The 20,430-nt window shown below is 55.1% G+C and overlaps 1 protein-coding gene across 1 annotated transcript; it reads right to left on the reverse strand.

The window, feature by feature from the left end:
- Positions 1-890: 890 nt before the first annotated feature.
- Positions 891-18,541, reverse strand: ADRA1D (adrenoceptor alpha 1D). Its single transcript, XM_044263396.1, has 2 exons — positions 17,425-18,541; positions 891-1,543 (listed from the first exon to the last, which is right to left on the reverse strand). Exons 1-2 carry the CDS (start codon positions 18,539-18,541, stop codon positions 945-947), a joined length of 1,716 nt encoding a protein of 571 aa, XP_044119331.1. The 3' UTR covers positions 891-944.
- Between the last annotated feature and the right edge of the window lie 1,889 nt (positions 18,542-20,430).

Here is a 20,430-nt window from a genome sequence, read left to right on the forward strand (position 1 = left end):
AAGTCCCAGAGGATAGCAGCCATCAGTTAAAGAGAGAGTTAAGTTGAAATTAGAAAGGTGAATGCAGACCCAATCTATCCTCTTGTGGGGCTTTAGAATTTGAAGGAGTTCAGGAAAAAAAAAAAAAAAAAGGGTGGTTCTTTATGGGTTTACAAGCTAAAGAGGGACTGTTTGCACAGTTTGGACAAAATAGAAGTACTCTTACCAATAAATATGTCTCAAAATGACAAATAAAACTCTCCCCATTGGATGGCTCCAGATCCCGGCAAGAAGTGATGGGCACAGGCACTATGTACAGAGTGTAAACAGTAAGGCCCTTGGGAGATAATGAGGGGCAGGGCCAGGTGATGGGGTATGAGTGGAGGAGCCTCTGTAGGGGGAGTGGGTCCATGGGTAAATACAACAGGCTTGTAGGACAGTCATCCAATCTGCCATGAAATTGATGGTGGCATCAGGTCCACTGAATTCCTCCAGGCAGGAAGGAGAAATTATGTCCTTTGAGAAGCCCTGGTCCCACTGACTTTTTCCCTAGGGGAGGACTGGGGACAACCAGGCAGGGCCTTTGCGCCCCTTCTCCCCCAAGAGGAGGGGTGGGCCTGCCTTGCCACACTTGAGGCTGTCTGTCCAGGGTTCAGGGCATGGATGGGGCAGTGTTTCTCAAACGACTGGGAGCAAAGGGCCCCCCCGGAACCCGCGGCCCCTTCCTCCAAAAGGAGGAGCTCCAGGCACCCGTGTCCAGGAGGGTGCCACAACTTTTCACGTTTTCCCCGCCTCAGTTCCTCGGGGAGGCCCCAGAGCAGCCACCCTGATCAGTGTCCGGTCCCTGATCCGGCCGGGGGCCTCTTGAACAAAGCCAGCCTCCCTCACCGCCCCCTACACCCGTTCCCCCGCCCGCAGCCCCTTTTCTCCTCCCCCAGCACACTCCTCGGCCTCGCTCAGGGTCCTTAAATATCAGTCTCCCGGAGGTTGCTGTAGTCCGCCAGTTCGTAGGCCTGGCAGGTGGCGCCCTCGGCCACGTCGTGGGGGACTCCCAGGGACACCGCCTCCACCTCCGCCCGCAGGGTGCTGGCGGCCTCTGAGCGCGCGCTCCCGGCGCGGATCTTGTGCGACAGGCTGGAGACCTTGGCACGCAGCTGGGTGGTCGGTCTCCGGAACGGCCCGAGCAGCCGCCACTCGAGGAAGGCGCAGGACGGCTTTCGACGACCGGCGACGGGAGCCTGCGCCTCCGGCGTGTCGGGAGAGCCGGGGGCCGAGGGCGCGGTGAGGGCCAGCGGGGCCCCAGGGGGCGCGGCGTCGGGGCCGGGAGCAAAGTCAGGGCGCGGGCCCGCGGTCGAGCCCCGCCAGTGGTGGCCGTAGACGCGCCAGAGGGGACGGCGGCGCCGGCGACGCCGGCACTGGCAGCGCAGCAGGCGGAGGAAGGCGCGCTTGAACTCGCGGCTGGAGCAAGGGTAGATGAGCGGGTTCACACAGCTGTTGAAATAGCCGAGCCAGAAGATGACCTTGAAGACGCCCTCTGACGGCTTCAGCTGCGGGAACAGGGAGCCTGAGGAAGGGGAGGGCAGAGTCACGCCTGTTAGACAGAGGCTTGGGGAGAGGGAAGCCTAGGTAGTCCCTTGACGCTAAGGCGTCGTGAACTCGGGTCTCTCAAGGTCTTTCTTCCCAAGGGGTCCCTGATATAATTCGAGGGGTCCATGAACTTGGATGAGGAAAAATCATTTTCCATTTTACTCACTTCTACCCGATACTGTTCATTTCCCTCAAGACGAGTGTCGGCAACAAACCTGTGCAGGAGGAGACCGAGCCATATGCAATCACGGTTCTTGGAGCTCAAAACGGGTGCAAGATTGGCAGTTTCCTAGGATTCGACCTGCTATGAGCAGTTCCTGCCAGATATTTTCCTGTCACATTCAGTTGTTGCAGATGCTTTGAAACGCTGTCCACGCTGCTCACTATTTGGAAATGACAGACATCCGAACGCACCCCTAGATCCTTTTACTGCCCTAACCTAGAAGCAAGTGACTTACTAACTCACAGATTTCATTCACAAATATTGTGACGTGTTCGACCAAATCAGTTTTCTTTGCAATTTCTTGTATTTTAGTTTATGCATTTGAAAGCATAACCCTGAGAAGGGCCCCCTGCCAAGCTTTGCCAGATGCGCAGGGCTGTCTGTGGCACTAAAAGGTAAGCGCCTTTGAATTAAATGTTGACCAAGGCGTGCCCCATGTCAGGCACTGTGCTGGGCTCACATCAAGCATGGCCGCATTCCCTGAGCACCCATGTGCATAAACTATCAAGGAAATGAAGATAAGGTGATGGTAGTCCTCAGCATGGAGGCCTGGGGGACTTCCAGGGTTCTCAGAGGATGGACAGGAGTGTGGTGAGTTGAGGAGGGACAGAGGGAGACAGCAGAGGAGGGGACAGGTGGGCAAGAGGAATACAAGTTGGGGGCCTGGGAATGTCCTGTGGGATACACCAAGAACAACATCATTTGGGATAGATGGTAAAGGGCCTGAAGTGCTGGGAATTTCCACATGTATTTGTGGGTAGTTGGGAGCCATGGATGTTTTCAAGCAGGTGAGAGACAAGAGCCTAGAATTAAGCCTCAGTAAACACAATGCCCATGGCTGTTGGAACGGAGGTCAGTGGGGCCATCCCAGGGGATGTGGTCAGGGAGGGCTTCTAGGGATAGCTTTGAGGGAACTGAGTGCCAGGCAGGTAGGGGTGCGTACACTAGGACCTGAGCTCTGTCAGAAAGATCCTCCTCCCTGCCCACTTCTCCCCTGTCATCCCTATCACTGACCTGAGGGGGTCATGTCTTCAAAAGGCACCCGACAAAACGCAAGGGCATGCATGACGCAGAAAGCCAAAGCCACTCTCGTTCTCACATCCTCAGCAGCCGCGGGGGAGGGGACGGTGACAGGGACATCCCACCAGGGGCAAAAGTTGCAGGTGCCCGTGAGACTGAGTGGGCCAGGGCCAGGGGGCCTTGACAAATCTTGGGCCATGCTCTCTCCTCCCTTGGCCCCCAGAGAAATGAAAGCAGGTCCCCTATTGAGGGGGCAGAGGCACCATGACCCTCTCTCTGACCTGGGAGCACTTGCCCATCACCCACCTCCTACCAAATAGAGAATTCTTGGTGCCAAGACCCACGGTGGCGGTGGCAGTGGCAGAAGGAGAGTTGCCCAGCGTCACGAGGCACAGGCCATTGAGACCGCAGTCACGCAGCCCTGAGCAAGTCTCACGCTTTCTGCGAAATCCAGTAACAGTTCTCTGGAAGGGACGTTGTGAAGATTCACGCATTTCAGGGCGCAGAAACTTCGCAGGCTCTTAATAAACACTAGTGTTGCTTTACTTCCCCTCTCCCTCTTGGGTGGCTTTTGAGGGAGGACAGCTCCGCCCCAGGAAGAGACCAGTTCCCGGATCTGGAGAGTAGCCAAAAACAGAAGCCAAGACCTGGTGGGTTTGGAGGAGGTGGGGGCATCTGTCAGCATATGCTGAGGAGGCAACTTCCCCCTGGGAGCGGAGTTAGACAGTTGTCCCTGGCCCTGGGGGCCACCAGTGTTGACTTCAGCCCCCAGGAAGGTGGCCCTCTGAATAGCATCCCTCGGTGGCCGCAAAGTAAGACACAGTGCTGAAAATAACTCTGACTCAGGCCACGGTTCTTTTATATTTAGCCCAGGATGACAAATCAGTGGACTATGCGTTCAGCTGCAAGCCCGGAGCCGGCCGAACAGTGCTGTTATCGGCGTGGTTTTTGCTCAGATTTGTGGGCGACACAGCATATTGTGAGGATGCCCTCAGCCATAATAAACACTGTTCTATTTTATGCTCAAGCAACCTGTGCAGAAGCTTGCTGCAGACCTGGGATCCACACTCAGACTTCCTGCCCCCAGATTTTCTTCCTTGTCCTGCTGAGCTTCTTGCCTTACTTTGGGCTTTGGAAGCAGACCCCAAGACAAGGATTCAAGGGCAAGTTGCTCATTGTGAGCAACTGGGGTGCAATGCCACTGGGAGCTCTGGGACACCAGGAAGTCCAGGAACCTCAGAGTGGTCCCACCAGGGTGGGTGAGGGAGGCAGGGTGTCTACATCCTCATTCATCAGGCACGGGTTGTGCTGCTCCCTGAGGTGTTCATTTCCCACGCTTCCTGCCTGCTGTGTGCGTGGATGATGAGAGTTTGTGTGGGTGGAGGCGGGCAGGTTTTTGGATGGAAATTGGCTGATGTGGCCTGAAGGTCCAGGGGATGGCATGGAGGGGACACTGACAGCATCTGGTGTTCCATGTGCTTAGCTTGAACCTCTGGCCAAGACCTCTGGGCTCCAAGAGGGCTGTGAACCCATCCCTGCCCTTGGCACGCATAGATGAAATGGGGAGCTGCCCCGAGACCCCTGAGGATGGGCCCTTGGCGCATGGGCATTGTCCCTGCAATGCCACCCAGCCGTGGGGTCATCAGTGGACAAGCCCCTTTTTGGCCACTCCCAGCTTTCTGCTCCCCCAACCCCTCTGACTTGTGGTTACTTAGGCCAACCTTGCCTATATGCCTTCTCCTCTCTCTCCAGCGGCCTGGCACCCACCTGTGCCAGCCTCTGAGCCCAGCTACAGGAAAGCCCCAATGAGCAGTTGGGGGCTCTGAGACAAGGCCTCTGTCTCTCAGTGCCTGGCAGCCCCCTTTCCTGCCCTGACCTGGCTCCCTCTCCCACAGCCTTCCCTGCCAGCAGAAAGCCCAGCCCCGCTAACTCAACTTGGCAGCTGTCACTGGAAACAGAGGCCTGTGTGGGGCAGCCTCCCTTAGCCTCCCACCGCTCCTCTGGCTCCGGGCTTCACACCCTCGCTCCCCTTTCTCTTATGGCTCCTACTTCCCTCAGCAGTCTTTCATCTTCCTGTGCATCAGCTGAATGGCTGCGCTGACTTCTCGCCGCCCTCTGACCACAGTGGCCTCCCCAGGCTTGCCTGGATGCTTTTGCTCCTGCTCTTCCCGGATTGTACTGCCTCCTTCCACCTGTTAGCACTAGCTCCAGCGACACCTCCACCTGGAAGCCCTCTGCACACCACCCTTCCCAACCCCACAGTTAGGGGTACTTTCCCTATAGCACATCTTCTCGCATCTAAGTGCCAAGAACATAGCAGGCGACTATCATTTTCCTGTCTACTTTATTTTTAAAAGAAAAAAATGTTTATTTATTTAAGTAATCTGTATACCCAATGTAGGGCTTGAACTCATGACCCTGAGATCAAGAGTCAAATGGTCCTCCCAGATAAGCCAGTCAGGCACCGCATGCCTATCTCATCTCTAAATGGTAAGCTCTCCACATGTACTTGGCTCATCATTGGCGCTTCATACATTCCAACCCCTCTCTCTGTCACACCCGGCATCCCATCCATCACCAACTCCTATTGGTCCTGGACCCTCCCCCCTTTATGCCACCCCCTGGTCTAATTATAGGATTATAAAAACAATCCTTTTATTATTTTTATTTTTAAAGATTTACTCCTCTATCTTGGAGAGAGAAAGAGAGGGGAGAGGGGGCAGAGGGAGAAAGTCTCCAAGCAGCCGAGCTTGGAGCTGATGTGGGACGATCCCACCACCCGTGAGACCATGACCTGAGCCAAACCAAGAGTCAGATGCCCAACGAACTAAGCCACCCAGACGCCCCTGGGGGGGCGGCTCTTGAAAGATAAACCTGAGCATTTCCTTTCTTCACTTAAAACCCGTTTTCCACTGCAACTGCAGCTTCTCGTCCTCTCTTTCTTATCTGCACTTGGACCTTCTGCCAGCCCTTGGATTTCTCCTATCATCCCTGCTTAGCTGAGTCTCCTAGTCACTCACCACTCCCCCCACGTTCCCTTTTCAACCCTCCCATGTCCACATCCTTCTGGATTTGGGCTGTACGTATTCACCCAGACTTGAACTCTGGAGTGATTTACCCACTCCCTGAATATGTTAGGGTTCCCGAACTCAGCTCTGTCTGGGGCTTCCAGGGACCTTGCTCCTCACCCTCAGCCTGCTTTCCCCAAGTCCAGCACCATCTCCTTGAGCCTTTATTCCACCCTTTCACCTCTTCCGGAGCCGCCGATCACTTCCCATTTCACAGAGGAAAGAGCAGCCAAGAAGTTGCGCACTTGCTCAAGCTTTCCTCACCTCGCCTCCTTGGTAAGAAGGAGGTTTCTCCTGCCCAAGGTCAGCATGCCTCCTTGTGTGGTGGTACGCTCCATCCATCGGTCCCCTTCAAGCGTGCCCCTGTCCCAGCTGTACCCTCTCCCCTGGGTCTCGGGCTACAACCTCATCCCCTCTCTCTTTTCTGCCCACACCTGCCTACTTCCCTTCCCCACCTGCTTTTCGCTGCTCTGCTGTAGAGCCCTGCTCCTCCTGTCCTGCGAACACAGCTCTCATCCACCCCCTCCCCCACCGACTCCTCTCGTCTCACCCGGTGCCATCGCATCTCCCAAGGTGCTACACTCTTGGATTTTCTACTCTGTAGCCATGCCCTCTGCTGCTGCTTCTGCACATCCCCACTGCTAAATGGAAGAGTGCCCTTCTCTGAAGTCTGGAATCTCTTCCCTTCACATTCTCCTGGTGATTTCATCCCAGCTCATGGGTTTAAATACCAACTTCAGATGATAATGCCCATAAGTTCTATCTCCAGCTCGGACGGTTCTCCCCAGACTCAGGTCTAACTGCCTCCTGGACCTCTCCACTTGGGTGTCTACTGCCATGTCACACTTACCCTGACCTCATGAAGCTTACATTTCACTAGGCAAGGCTGGCAAGACATGGGATAAACAAGGAAAATGCAAACATATCAGATAATTAAATATGATAAGGAGAAGTAAAGCAGGGAAAGAAGATAGGAGGTGTGTATTTGTGTGTCTGTGTGGGGTGGGATAGATTTTGGATAAGGTGGCCAGGAAAGCAGGACATCCTGCTGAGGATATCACATTTGAGGAAAGGGCTGAATAGAGCATGTGGACACATTGGGGGGAAAAACTTTTCAGGCAGTGAGAATAGCCAGTGCAAAGGCCCTGCCGTGGCCCTGGCATGTTTGCAGAACAATGATGAGGGTAGTGGTTACAGAAAGGAGTCACTGAGGACAGAGAGGAAGGACGCAAGGTCAGAACTCAATAGTTACCCTCCTCCCCGTGTGTACACCCTGCTTTTTATCCTCAACCCAGCAGCTAGAGCAATTCTTTAAAAATATAAATGGATGGGGCGCCTGGGTGGCTCAGTGGGTTGAAGTCTCTGCCTTTGGCTCAGGTCAAAGGCTCTCTCTGCCTGCCTCTCTGCCCTCTTGTAATCTCTCTCTGTAAAATAAATATATAAAATCTTAAAAAAAATGGATCAAGTCACTCCTTAGGTTCCAAAACCCCCTAAGAGCTACCCTTCCCCCTCCCAGTAAAAGCCTACAACCTACACAGCTCAACATGTGGCCCCCCAACCCCTCTGCCATCCTCCCTTCCTAACCCCCTGACTCTATTCCAGCCATACTGCCCTCCATTTTACTTCTTGGATATGCCAGACATACTCCCACCACAGGGCCTTTGCACTTGCTTTTCCTCATCATCTTCTTTGCCCAGATATCCACAAGGCTCGTGTGCTCACCTTTGCAGTGAGGTCTCCCTGGCTTCTCACGTAAAATCGAATTGCCCTCCCCCACCCCAGCACTTCCCATCCCCCTCAACTGGGGCTATTGCTCTCCGTGGCACCTACCCGCCTCCTCCCATACTGTTTGAGTTTTCATTTTGTCCAGCATCTCTGTCTGCGGCCAAGTCCCTAGGGCAGCACTTGTGCCTGTTTTGCTTGGCACTACACTCCTATGGCCCTGAAGCCCTCCTGAGCACACTGAACACACAGTAGGTGCTGGACACTTGCCGAGTTTGCTCAGTGAGTCCCTCTTCTCTACTCTCCGTGTACAACTGGCCATAATGCCAGGTGCCTTCGATTTTGTCTCTAGCAGGGTCCTTCCCTTCACCTCATTCCTGAGGCTTTTGCTTAGCCTGGCATCTCATTTTGTTTGCATGGCTGCGATGGCCCCCAAGGGTCCTGTGGCCTCTCCACTCCCGCACACAGCTGCTGGAGGTTTTTTCTAAAATTGGTTTCTCTCCTTAAACCTCTGAAAACTGCAAGTGGCTTCCAGCGGGTCTGAGGACTAACCCCAAGCTTTCTTGTGTTGCAGTTGCAGTCAAGTTTTTTTTTTTTTTAAGATTTTATTTATTCATTTGACAGAGAGAGAGAGAGAGAGACCACAAGTAGGCAGAGAGACAGGCAGAGGGAGAGGAGGAAGCAGGCTCCCTGCTGACCAGAGAGCCCGATGCGGGGCTTGATCCCAGGACCCTGAGATCACGACCTGAGCCAAAGGCAGAGGCTTAGCCCACTGAGACACCCAGGTGCCCCTGCAGTCAAGGCTTTTTAGAACCCAGTGCTGTCTGCGCTCCCCTCCAGATTTGGACACAAGCTGAGGGATGAAGCTTCGAGCAGGTCCTCCCACAGTGGGCTGGGCTCCTTCTGCCTTTCTGCTTGGCCCCAACTGTTTCGTCCTTCCCAGCCCTCGAGCCTTGGGGCTGGCGTCCTCCCCATCAAGCCTGGGTTACCTGCTCTTTTATGCAAGCCCGCATTTTAATAAAATTTGTTACTGCTCCATCTACCCTCCTAGATGATCAGTTTCTTGAAGGCAGCAATGAAACTGATGGCTGTTTTCATCCCAGCCTCTAACACAGGTGCCTGACCCTCAGCGGAGGCTGAGGGATCACCTCTAGGCACCTGTGAGGAGTAGTAAGAACACAGGTGGGGGATGAGCACAGACCCAACTCCTGCTTGCTTCTCTCTTCTCGGCCTTGCTCTCATGCGAGTGTCCTATCAGTCTTGCTCCCATCTGCTTTCCCCCATTTCCTACATTGGGGCGCCTCGGTCAGGAGTCTAACCTAATGTTAAGGGGGGCTGGGTAGCCACTAGCCACAAAAGGCAGAGCCTCTCTCCTATGTCAACAGGTAGGCTCATTCTGTGGCATGGTGTCTGGGCCAACCAGGCCCACACATTGTTGGGGAAACTGAGGCAGCCCGTGAGACTTATGTTTGCAGCCTTGATGATCCCCAAGCCAGTCTCTACGCCTAAGGACCAGAGATGTCCAGGTCTAGGAGATGGAGATGCTACTGAGATGCTGGTTAGGCTAGAGGCGGCCAAGCTGGCCGAGCCTCGCTGGGGAATGACAGTTGTGAAGCCATGGGGCGGGCTGTGTGATTAACAGCTTTCTTCTGGCACCACCAGAAGGGAACTTGTTCTTGGCAGAATGTCAGAATTCACAGCCAGGCTTGCTCATAACTTGCAGCCGACCATGAAATATCAGGCTGCACCCCAGCCTGCCCCTTTCCCACCCATTCCATCACTGGGGACTTTTCTATTCACAGGCAGCCTTTCTCTCTGGCCGGAGAGATAGAGTGCAGTTAGAAATACCACATTCTCCTGGATAGTCAGGTGTCTTCTCACCAGTAGGGCTGGGAGAGAAGGAATTCCCCACCCCATGCTGCCTTTCTCTCTCCCCTTCTCTCAACTGCTTGCTCAGTGGCTCTGACTCTGAAGCTCAGTAGTTCCTCTGCCAAGAGAGCCTGGGACATCTGCTGCCGGCAAACCTCTTTGCTATACTGTCAAGGGTCAAATAAACCTCTCTAATCAAGCACACTTGAGCTGAGACCTAAAGACCCCGAGGGGGGACTGAGCCACACATCAACGTGAGGAAAAAGAATGCCAGACAGTGGAAGGGCATGTGCAAAGGCCCTGAAGCAACAGGGAACCTGAGATGTTGGAGGACAACCAAGAAGTTGGGATCACTGGAACAGAGAAGGGGAAGGGGAGAGTGGTAGGAGATAAGGTCATTTTGAAGTGGGCACAATCATGGAAGGCTGTCAGGAAGAGGTGACCGCCCTAGGGGCCTGGTCTCTGATGGATTGTGAGAGCATGAAGGGGTGATGTGAGGGCACCATGGGGCCAGCTGTGTCAAGCCAATTCTCTTGAATTCCTTGCAGTGCCAGTTTTCCACGGTGAGAGGTAATCAACGGATACTCTGGCTCAAGATGGACTGGGAATAGATCAGAAATCCTGTGCCCCCGTGTTTGCCTTAGGACTCATGAACTCTGTGGGGCTTGCAGAGAACTATTTGTCTGGCCCTGGATGTCCTTCTGCTGTTGGGGGGATGTGGGCGGAGGGGCGGCTCCTAGGTACATCCCGTCAGTGGTGTATTTTTTTTTTTTTTTTTTTTTACTACAAAAAAATAAAATGTACTAGCTCTGTCTGCTAATTCAGGGGCCAACTCAGTCTCACTGAGCAGCTGAGAGCTCAGACGGTGATCTCTAAATGATCATTTGCCACTAAAAGGGACCGAGGCTCTTTGAAGAAATGGCTGCTTGTAGGGTCTGGGGGAAGAGAAGTATGAGCAGAACCTGAGACGTCTTATCAGGTACCAGGGCCGCTGACCACTCGTAACAGCACAAAAGGGAAGAATTCTTGGCCCAAACACTGAAGCTTGCTCTGATCGAGCCGGTTCACAGGAAGTACATGGACCAGAGGGACACACTGAATGGCCCCACGGGGACACAGACTCTAGACTGTGGGCACCTGTTCGGGACACATGATCTGGTTTCTTCACTAAGTAAATTGCAAGGAAAAGGTGGGAGGAGGGGAATCTTACCAATTAAAGAGACCAAGTGAGCAAATCAACCACATGCAACACAGGCACCTTTCTCAGATCCTGAGTCAAACAAATGATACATTTATGACGTGACTGGCAACATCTGAACACTACGAAGACCATATTTGCCCTTAAACAACTATTTCTATGTGTTATAATGGGTTGTGGTTATTTTTTCGAAAAAACGTCTTGTGTTCTAGAAATGTATATTGAAGAATTTATAGATGAACTGAAAAGGCTTCTGGATGTTCTTCAAAATAACCCTCAAAAACAAAATAAGACAAAACAGAATAATCCTCAGTGCTGGGATGGTGGGTGGAGGTTGGGATGCACCAAGGCTGGGCTTGGGTTGACATTATGGAAGCTGGGTCCTTGGAATCAGAGAGAGCAATGGCAGGGGCTGGAGGGAGGGGGACTAGGGAGCTTCTGATCCATCAGCATAAATGAAGTTTCAGGGGCACCTGGGTGGCTCTGGGTTAAAGCCTCTGCCTTCGGCTCAGGTCATGATTCCAGGGTCCTGGAATCGAGCCCCGTACCGGGCTTCTCTGCTCAGCGGGGAGCCTGCTTCTCCCTCTCGCTCTCTGCCTGCCTCTGTGCCTATTTGTGACCTCTGTCAAATAAATAAATAATATCTTTAAAAAAATAAAAAAAAATAAATGAACTTTCACTTAAGATGAATACATTCCAGAGCTCTACTATTCAACACTGTGTCTACAGCTAACACAGTGCATTGTACCATTGTACATGTCAAAACTTGTTAAGAGGGTAGATCTCAGGTTAAGTGTTCTTAGTATATGTGCTGCCGAAGCGAGCACTCAGGTTAAGTGTTCTTATCCGAATAAAAGAAAACCAAAAAGAAAGAGCGTACTGTGCTTTACCACTCAGACCCTTGGCATGGGGGGATGTGAAGAGGCTGTGGGATCCACCACTTCTGCCTTCTACACATGTTTACTGAGCACCTACTATGTGCCAGGTGTCACAAAGGCACAGTTAGGAGATGTGATGCCAGCCCTTTTTTCAGGCTTTCGAGCCAGGAGATATTTAATGGCATTGCTGAGGACCTGCCACCAAGCATCCCTTACCAGTCCCCCTGTGACTGTAGACCCCCACGTGACCTCAGGGAACATTTGCAGAGGAGTCCTTTGGCATTTGGCCAACGCTCAGATACGCATGAGGAATCGACCCCCTCTAGCCGGCTGCCCACGCGTGTTTGCCAGTCTGGACACCGACTCCTCGGCGTGGCTAAAGCCTGTCTTCTGCCTCCTCCCGCCTTCTCTCTTTCTAATTCAGGCATCGGATTATGACAGTCAAGTTATAAAGTTTTAAGAGTATAGCTTGATGACTTATATATGCACATGCTAATGTAGTCCCTGCCCAGACCAAGATCTAGAACATTCTCAACCCTTCGGAAGGTTTCTTTGCTCCCTCTTCCAGCCAATACGTATACCCACCAGCCTGACTTTAACCATCAACTAGTTTTGCTGGTTTCTGAACTTCGTATCCAGAGAATAGTGTAGATTGTGTGCTTTTAATTTCAGATCTGGCTCAGCTGGTCCAGCATAGTGTCCCTGAAATCCATCCACATTGCGTTATTTTTCCTAGCTGTATAGTGGTACAGCAAATTTAACAACACAGCACAATTTATTTACTCCACCTGTTAATGGCATCCTGTCTCATCTCGGGACTCCTCTTGCCATGGACTCTCCACTTCATGCCTCCCAGGCGACAGGCCCCCCTACTTTTCTAAGTCCGTATGTGTATAGTTTCCTCTGTCCTGCCGCTTTGTGATATGTGTAAGAATACTAGCAATTACAATGTCCTGTGATCAAAGCATGTACAGAATATTTGGGGAGTAGGAAGGAGCCCCTAACTAAATCCAGGGGTGGGCAGGGTGGCGATATCACAGGGCCGAGCCTGACCGGCCGGGAAGAATGTCCAGGTATGGCTCACAGATGGCTAGATGTGGGGTCTGGGATAGCAGCTGGGCTGTCCCGGGACTTCTGACATCAGCCTCCAGACAGCTTGCCCACCTTGAGGCATGTTTGGGAGGGCGCCATGGGCTGTGAGCCTCTGAGGCTACTTTGCACGAGCGAGCACATTCAGAGGCCAATCAGGCTCAGTGACCTGCCCAATGGAAGGGAGCTTGGAGTGCAGGCCAGGAATAAATGAGGGGGGGGCTGTCATGTCTGTGTGTGTGTGTGCTCCAGGGGACAGGTCCACCTCTGGGGATGGCTAAGGGAGCACCTGAGCCTGATGCAGTGAAGTGTCACTGCCATGACAGCCGCAAGAGAAGATGCGTCTGGAGGTGCCTGGGAGAGGAAGGGAGCTCTTGTGCAGATGAGCACTTGCTGGGGCAAGGTTTCTCCCCAGTTTCTCTGTTCCCCTCTTGCTCACAGGGATTTCTGCCCCCAAAGGCTGGCCCAGACCTCTGGGGGTGAGAGACCTCCCGCACGAAGTGCAGAGGCTTTCATCAGGGGCGCTTCCCACCTGCCGCACCCCTACCAAACTCCCTTTCCCCAGGGAAGTCTGCAGGCCAGAACTGCTGCCCCTCTCCATATGTGCATTCTGTAAGATTGGGTTCCTCTAGGTGTCAGAAGGGACTTTTACACGACATCCTGTGATTTTCTAAGGCACCCAGTTCCACGTCAGCTTGCTGAGGTGAGAGCAGGGGCTGCCTGTCTGTCTTGGGAAGGGCTGCCCAGAGCCCCTCCTCCAAAGGCCCCAAGGATTGGTGACCCTATATTCTGTCATTCAGCCTGGAACACCTTTGAGGGTGAAAGGGAAGCATTGCTAGTAATCATACCATTCGGCAGGCATAACCGGGCTGTCCTGGGCACACCAGGGGGCGTGGGCACGCTGATGGAGTGAATGGCTCAGGCAGGTGGGGACCCCCTCATGAGGGCAAGTGACGCCTCTTGCATCCACACACAGCTCCCTGGGTGCCCGGGAAGGAGCCAATACCTTCCTTCCTGGCCTTGTTGACTGGCGCCTCAGGGTCAGACAGGTGACAGACTGTTGCTGTGGCTCATGCTTCTTCTTGGTTTTGAGTGTGGACAAGCGGGGAGGGGCACCCTGGGTCTGTTGGACAACCCTTGGGTTGTGGCCCTACTAGGTGCCTTCATTTCCATGGGCTATAGCCCTGGCTGGCACACACTGCTCTTTCTCAAGCTCTCCACCTCTGGTGCTCATCACACCTGGCCTGGGAACAAGGGTCCAGGAGGAGGGAGATGCCACTCTTTCTGGTGGCCCCCTTCTCGACCTCTTTCTGGTTCCTTCAAAGTGGGTGCTCCCCAAAGCTCTACCCCTAGCCCCGCTCTTCTCTTTGTCCCTTCATCCTCTTTCTGTCCCCGTGCTCCTGCTTCGGCAACCACCCCCTTCTTGGTCCCCTTTATCTAAGGTTTCAACCTCCTCCACCCTGCATATCTTGGCACTCCCATACCAGCATATGCCAGCCCCTTGGATTCCACATTCCTCCCCAGAGTTGGTGCTCTGAATTGTCCCTGCTCCTTCAAAGGAACTTCCCTTCTCCCAGACCTGTGCCCAGTGCTGGGGGTGTCTCAGGACCTCCTGGCTGGTTCTCCTTTCTGCACAGCCCTCAAGCCACTGCCACCCCCACTGCAGGCACCGCCCTCCCAGCCACACCATGGCAGAGGCAAGATCGGAATATTCTGTCTCCCTGCTTGGCCTCTGTCCTGGTTGCTCACTGTTGCCAGATTCCACTCAATTCGGCGCCACCCGTGGTCCTGGGCTCTGCTCTGGGGCTCAGGAGGCTGGGCACAAACCAGACTGGTAGGAAGGAAGAGACAAGGATACGCTGGGGAGGGGGGCACGCCAAGTGTGAGGAGCAGCGGAGATGGAGGGATTGAAAAAGAGCCAAAGGCCATGGAAATTTAGGGATGACTTCCTGGAAGAGGAGCATGCTCTAAACCTCAAAACACCCCCCCCACCACCACCAACAAAAAAACCCAAAAACAAAAAATAAAAACAGTAGGAGCCCTTTGCAGTGTTGACCAGAACAGTGAAAACTATGAAAAATCAAATGCTCAGCACAAGACTGCGTAACACCCCATGGAATATTCTTGAATGGAATACTGTACTGCTGCTACAGTGAACCAGCCCAGGTAAATCTCAGCGAGGTAATGTTGCATGAGAAAGGCAAACTGAAGAACGGTGTGCATGGCATACTGCCAATTCTACACATCCTAAAGGCAGACAAGACAATACTATACATTACTATGGATACAGATATTTGCGGTAAGAGTATAAAGAGATGAATGGGGTGACAGAATCCAAATTTACCTCTGGGGAGGGAGGGAGCAGAGGAGGAAGGGACCGCAGGAGGGAACTTACTTTTGTCTGTGTTCTATGTCTTTGTAAAGAGAAACAGAGAAAGGGATCTGAGGCAAATATGGGAACATGTGAACAGCTGTTCTGTATGGGTGATTACGGGTACAGGGACCCTCGGCCTAGCATTTTCTCGTTATCTGTGCTTCATTCTGTAACTGGAAATTTTAAAAGAAGTAAAAAGAACATTATGGGAGGTGGCCTTCTGTACACAGCTCCATCATTCCCTACGGGGGGGCAGTGTGAAGTGGGGGGCAGGGGGGAATGAGGGCACCCAGGGTGGGGTATGGGTGGGCATGGATAAGGCAGGGGTTGGTTGGTGGGAGAAAGGATCCTGAGTGGGGAGCTTTGTGGGGAGGGTACTAAATCTGGGGCAGGTTTCTAAAGGAGTGGGGACACACTGACTTTCTCTTGCCTGCCTACTTGGCCCCCAAGTGTGTTGCTTAGTGTCCATGCCTCCCTACACCCTCACAGCAGCCTCTGGCTGGCTGATTTTCAAGTCAGCGATGTACTCAGAGTGACTACTACAAAAGCATTAGCTCGCAGGGAGCCCGTGACAAGCAATGGTTAGATTTACACACAGCAGCTTCCTGAATTCTCATGGTGGGTCCCCAGGTGGGCCCTGCTACCATCACCGTGACCTTGATTTTCTAGACGAGGACGCAGAGGCACAGAGAGGTTCGGGAACTTGCCCAAAATTCCAGAGCCAGTCGGAGCAAAGCTGGAATTTGAACCCAGGCTATCTGGTGCCAGAGCCTGTGGTCCTTGTTGTGCCACATTGCTCCTCATATGCCAGGCGCTGTGCCAGCACTGTGGATTTGAAAATGACCCCAGGCCCTGTCCTTGAAGAGCTTTGGGTCCAGTGCAGGGGCGGGACACCAAACAAGCAGCACGCAGGAGACAGTAAAGAAAGAGAAACTTGGGCCCCAAGGGAGTGAGACCAGAGAAGGACACAAGGAGGCTGAGGCATCAGGGAAGACCTCTCTGAAGAGGGGACATTTAAACGGAGACCTAAAGTTAGCCAGGAGGGGTTGTGGAGGGCAGGTGATATGGAGGGAAGTGCAGGAGCAGGAGCTCGATGTAGGTAAGGAACCGGAAGGAGGTCAGAGAAGCCAAAGCATGCAACAAGCAAGGGGCAGGGAAGCAAAGCCATGAGGCCATCACCCGGGGCCCTCCTTCCAGGAGGGGAAGCACATGTTCGGGTTTGGCCCCACTGTCCCGGTTTGTGCCTGGGATCCCAGCATAAATATTCATAACGTCTCGTTTTGGTTTGGACAATAATAAATTTGAAGGTCACCCTCTCACAGGCCATGGTGGAGAGTCTGGATTTTGTTCCCAGGGCAGCTGGAAAGCATGGAGGGGTTTTAGCGGAGAGTAACACTCTAATTTATAATATAAGTTCACCATGGTCGCTGTGTGGAGAGGGCCTGCAGGGGAGGAGGAGGGAAGCCGTTGTCCCCTTCCTGACTCCGCTGCACAGTGTGGAAGGAGCGAGGCCTGGGCAAGACAGGGGAGGCCCAGGTTGAGCCGGCCGAGGTTGCAGCCATGGGAAAAATGACTCAGGGCAAATATGTCCCCAGAGACGATGCTCCCCTTCTCCTCCCTATGCTGACCCGGCCCCGAGGTTTCCAGGAGGGACCTTCAGGGGGTGGGACGAAGCCCCTGAGAACAGCCGCCCACCTCCCAGGACTGCAGGGAAGCTGCTGAGAGAAACAGGAAAGTTCTCAAGAGAGCTAAAGGACTCAGTCAATGTCAGAAGCAATGATGAACGATATTAACTTTGCATTTGATAATTTGTCCCTATCCCCTTCCTTCTGATCCCACACAGCCCCCTCCCTACCTACAAGAAGAGATTTCAGAAGTGAGAGCCCAGAGCATTCACAGACACCAGAAAGGGAGGGTCTCCTGGCCAGGAACTGAATGAGTTCCTGGAGAAAGCAGGTGGCTTCGAGTCCCTGCTGAGGTACGGGCTTGGGACACCAGCATGCACTCTGACCCCACCACTGGGTGCTGGCATTTGTGTCTGTGAATGTGTGGGGTGTGTGTATGTGTGTGTGTGTGTGTGTGTGTTGGGTGGGGTATTTAGAGGAACATGTACACTGTTGACCACATCCTATGGAGCAGACATCCACACACATGCCACAGATCTCTTATATTTAGGGGTTTGGGAGTGTGAAAACAAACCCTGGGCTTGTCATGGCCATTGAGAGGGGAAGGACAGAAGTTCAAAGCTTGCAAAGCACACCTGCCCAAGACACCAGGGAGGTTGCTAAGTCAACCTTGTGTGCCCAGGTGGAGAGTCACCTTCCGCCTGGGAAGGCCATCCCCGTCTGGGTGCTGGGAAGGCACAGCTGCAAGCTCAAGGAGCAAAGGAAGGGGCTGGTGGGAGACGGGTCACTCACCAAGCGGTAGGACGAAGAAGAAGGGGAACCAGCAGAGCACGAAGACGCCCACGACGATGGCCAGCGTCTTGGCCGCCTTCTTCTCGCGGGAGAACTTGAGCAGGCGCACGGATAGGGAGCTGCGGAAGGTGTGGCCCTTGGTGCTGCGCGGGCCGTGCGTCCCGTCAGCAGCCCCCGTGCTGGCTCCGCGGCAGTGGATGCGCAGCACCACCTCAGAGGCCTTGCCGCGCTCTCGCTTGACGCCCGCCTCGAGGCTGCGCGTGGTGCTTCGCGCTACCACGTACACGCGGCAGTACATGACCACGATGACGGCCATAGGCAGGTAGAAGGAGCACACAGAGGAGAAGACGGCGTAGCCTGCCTCCTCCGTGATGCCGCAGAAGCGCTCGTCAGGGGGCACGGGCTCTTTCCAGCCCAGCAGGGGCCCCACGGACACCACGAGGGCCACGGCCCAGAGCAGGGCCAGGATGGCGGCCGCCTTGCGCTCGGTCATGATCGCGGGGTATTTGAGCGAGTGGCGCACGCCCACGTAGCGGTCCACTGAGATGGTGCAGAGGCTGAGGATGGAGGCGGTGCAGCACAGCACGTCCACGGCGGCCCACACGTCGCAGAAGGCCCGGCCGAAGGCCCAGAAGCCCAGGACCTCCATGGTGGCTGAAAAGGGCAGCACCGTGGCGCTCAGCAGCAGGTCGGCCACGGCCAGGTTCACGATAAAATAGTTGGTGACTGTCTGCAAGTGGCGGTTGCAAGCCACCGAGAGGATGACCAGCAGGTTGCCCGCCACAGCCGTGAGGATGAAGGCGGCCAGGAAGACTCCCACGCCCACGCCCTGTGCGCTCACCACCAGCCCCCCGACGGCCGCTGTGCCGTTCACCTCGCCGCCGGCGCCCGCGCCCCCAGGCTCCCCGGCGGAGCTCTGGTTGTCCTCGCCGCCGCCCGCTCCCACCACGCCGCCGCCGCCGCCCGCCGCGGCTCCCGGCACGCTGCCCACCGCTGGGCCCTCCGAGGCTGCCGCGCTGCCCGCGCCGCCCCCGCCGCCGCCCGTGCTGGAGCCCCCAGCGCTGCTGTCAGGGCGGGGTCCCTCGAAACTGACGCTCAGGAGGTCGCGGAAAGTCATCTCAGCGCGCGGCCGTCGGGGGCCGGGCCCGGGCGCAGGACAGGCGGCTGGCCAGGAGAGGGGCCCCGGGCATAGCCGCGGGGCTCCGGCTGCAGCCCGGCGCGCGGGTCCCGTCGGGGTCCTGCCCGAGTTCCTGTAGCGCCGAGCGCCGCTGTCCGCGAGCGGAGCGGGGCCGGCCGGGGCAGCGGCCGGGGCTCCCGAGGCTGGCGGCGGAGTCGGACCGGAGAGCCGGGGCCGGAGACGCACGCTGCTCTCTGAGCGTGCCCAGGCGAGCGGGCAGAGCGGCGGCTCAGGGGCCGGGCAGTGCAGGCAAAGCCACTGCGGCGCTCTCGACCGGGCGCGGGGGGCGGGACGGAGGAGGGGCAGCGCGGGGAAGGAGGAGGGGGCGGCCGGCGCGGAGGGAGGGGGCGCCCCACGCGCTGGGAGAAAGGGCAGCGCAAGTCAGGCAAGCAGCAATTCCGGGGTCCGGAGGGGTCGCGGCGCTGGCGCCCGCTCCCACCCCGCGGCAGCCACCCCTGCCCTGCCGCGGGTATCCACGACCGCCCTCTCTTCTCGCCGTCAGCAACTCGCCCCTTCCCGCGCCCCTTGCGGGCCTCTTCCCTTTCCCCTCCGCCGCATCCCCCTTCCTCCCGCCCTTTTCCCCAGCCTCTCGGTCACTCGCTGGTGCCCTTGGGCGCGCGGAGCGGAGACGGCGCGATTCTCGGGTCCCGGGGCTCCCGGGCTCCCGGCTCCGGCCGCCAGAGAGCAGCAAGCACCCGGGATCTGCGGACTGCGGACCAGAGCGCGCAGTACGGCGGCGGTCGCCTCTTGGGACTGCCTGGGGGGATCTGCTGCACCTCCTTACTCCTCTCTGGCCACAGGCCAGGCGAGGGTCTCAAACACCTCTGTCCAGTGCGGTGGAGTGGGGAGAGCCCGGGGAGGGATCAGGTGCCACTGCTGGTCTGTGTTGGGAAAAGGAACAAGAATCCATTTGGTTATGGCTCTCGGACCCTGCCCACCACCCACTGGTTTACGTCTACCAACTTCAGCATTGTTACTTGACTCCATATCAGATATCGGAATAAAACTTCCTTGTTACACAAATAAGTAGCCTTCTGGGGAAGGAGGAAGTGCTGGAGGGTGGGAAAGGGCGCTTGGCCTGATGGTTACAGAGTGGGGGGTTGGCAGAATGTCTGGCTCCACATCTGGGCTATGTACCCTAGGAGCTCTTTGACTTCTTCATGTCTCAGTTCTTCATTTGTAAAAGGAGGATAAGAATAGATAAGAGTATTGTCTATTTAATGATGTGAACATTAAATTAGTACATTGTTAAGACCCGAGAGCAGTGACTGGGTTTGTTGGCTGCGTGGGACTTGGCAGGCCAGGATTTGGACAGGGAGGACAGAGAGCAGGGGGTGTGTGGAGCTGGTTTGAATGGGGGACACAGGTGGAGGGTTGGCTTTGATGGGCGCCAATAGAACAATATTGAGGACCCTTTTGCTAACTAGCGGGACTGGGTAGGAAGAGACAGAAAGAGATCACTCATTTGCTGTAAAATTACTCACCAGGGCACCATGTTGGGCATGTTGGGTAGCAGGGGGAAGGGAATTGCAGGGAAGATAATAGAACCATGTAGATGCTAGATGAGGAAGGCTTGAGTTGTGCCAGGGAGGTGAGGGTTCATTTGGAGAGCTGTCTGGGAAGAGGTGGAGAACTCAGAGCCTTGGCACCCACTGGCCATGGACGACCGAGGCAGGAGGTTGGAGAGACCTAGGTGGGAATGTTCTTTGGAGAAAAAGCGGAAAATGGTGCAGATGTTGAGAGATGGGTAATACCTTATACTGGCCTCCCCAGCCCGGAAGCTAAAGCTCTTAGAGTCCAAGCTTAGAAACAGCTCTTCCAAGGCCCTC

Source organism: Neovison vison, chromosome 8, assembly GCF_020171115.1.
Source record: "Neovison vison isolate M4711 chromosome 8, ASM_NN_V1, whole genome shotgun sequence".
NCBI classification, from domain to species: Eukaryota; Metazoa; Chordata; class Mammalia; order Carnivora; family Mustelidae; genus Neogale; species Neogale vison.

Coding starts and splice junctions, on each gene's coding strand:
- ADRA1D (XM_044263396.1), bottom strand. CDS start 18,541: ATGACTTTCCGCGACCTCCTGAGCGTCAGTTTCGAGGGACCCCGCCCT. Junction 1,544..17,424: donor CTTCTTCGTCCTACCGCTTG/GTGAGTGACCCG, acceptor CCCCTTCCTCAG/GCTCCCTGTTCCCGCAGCTG.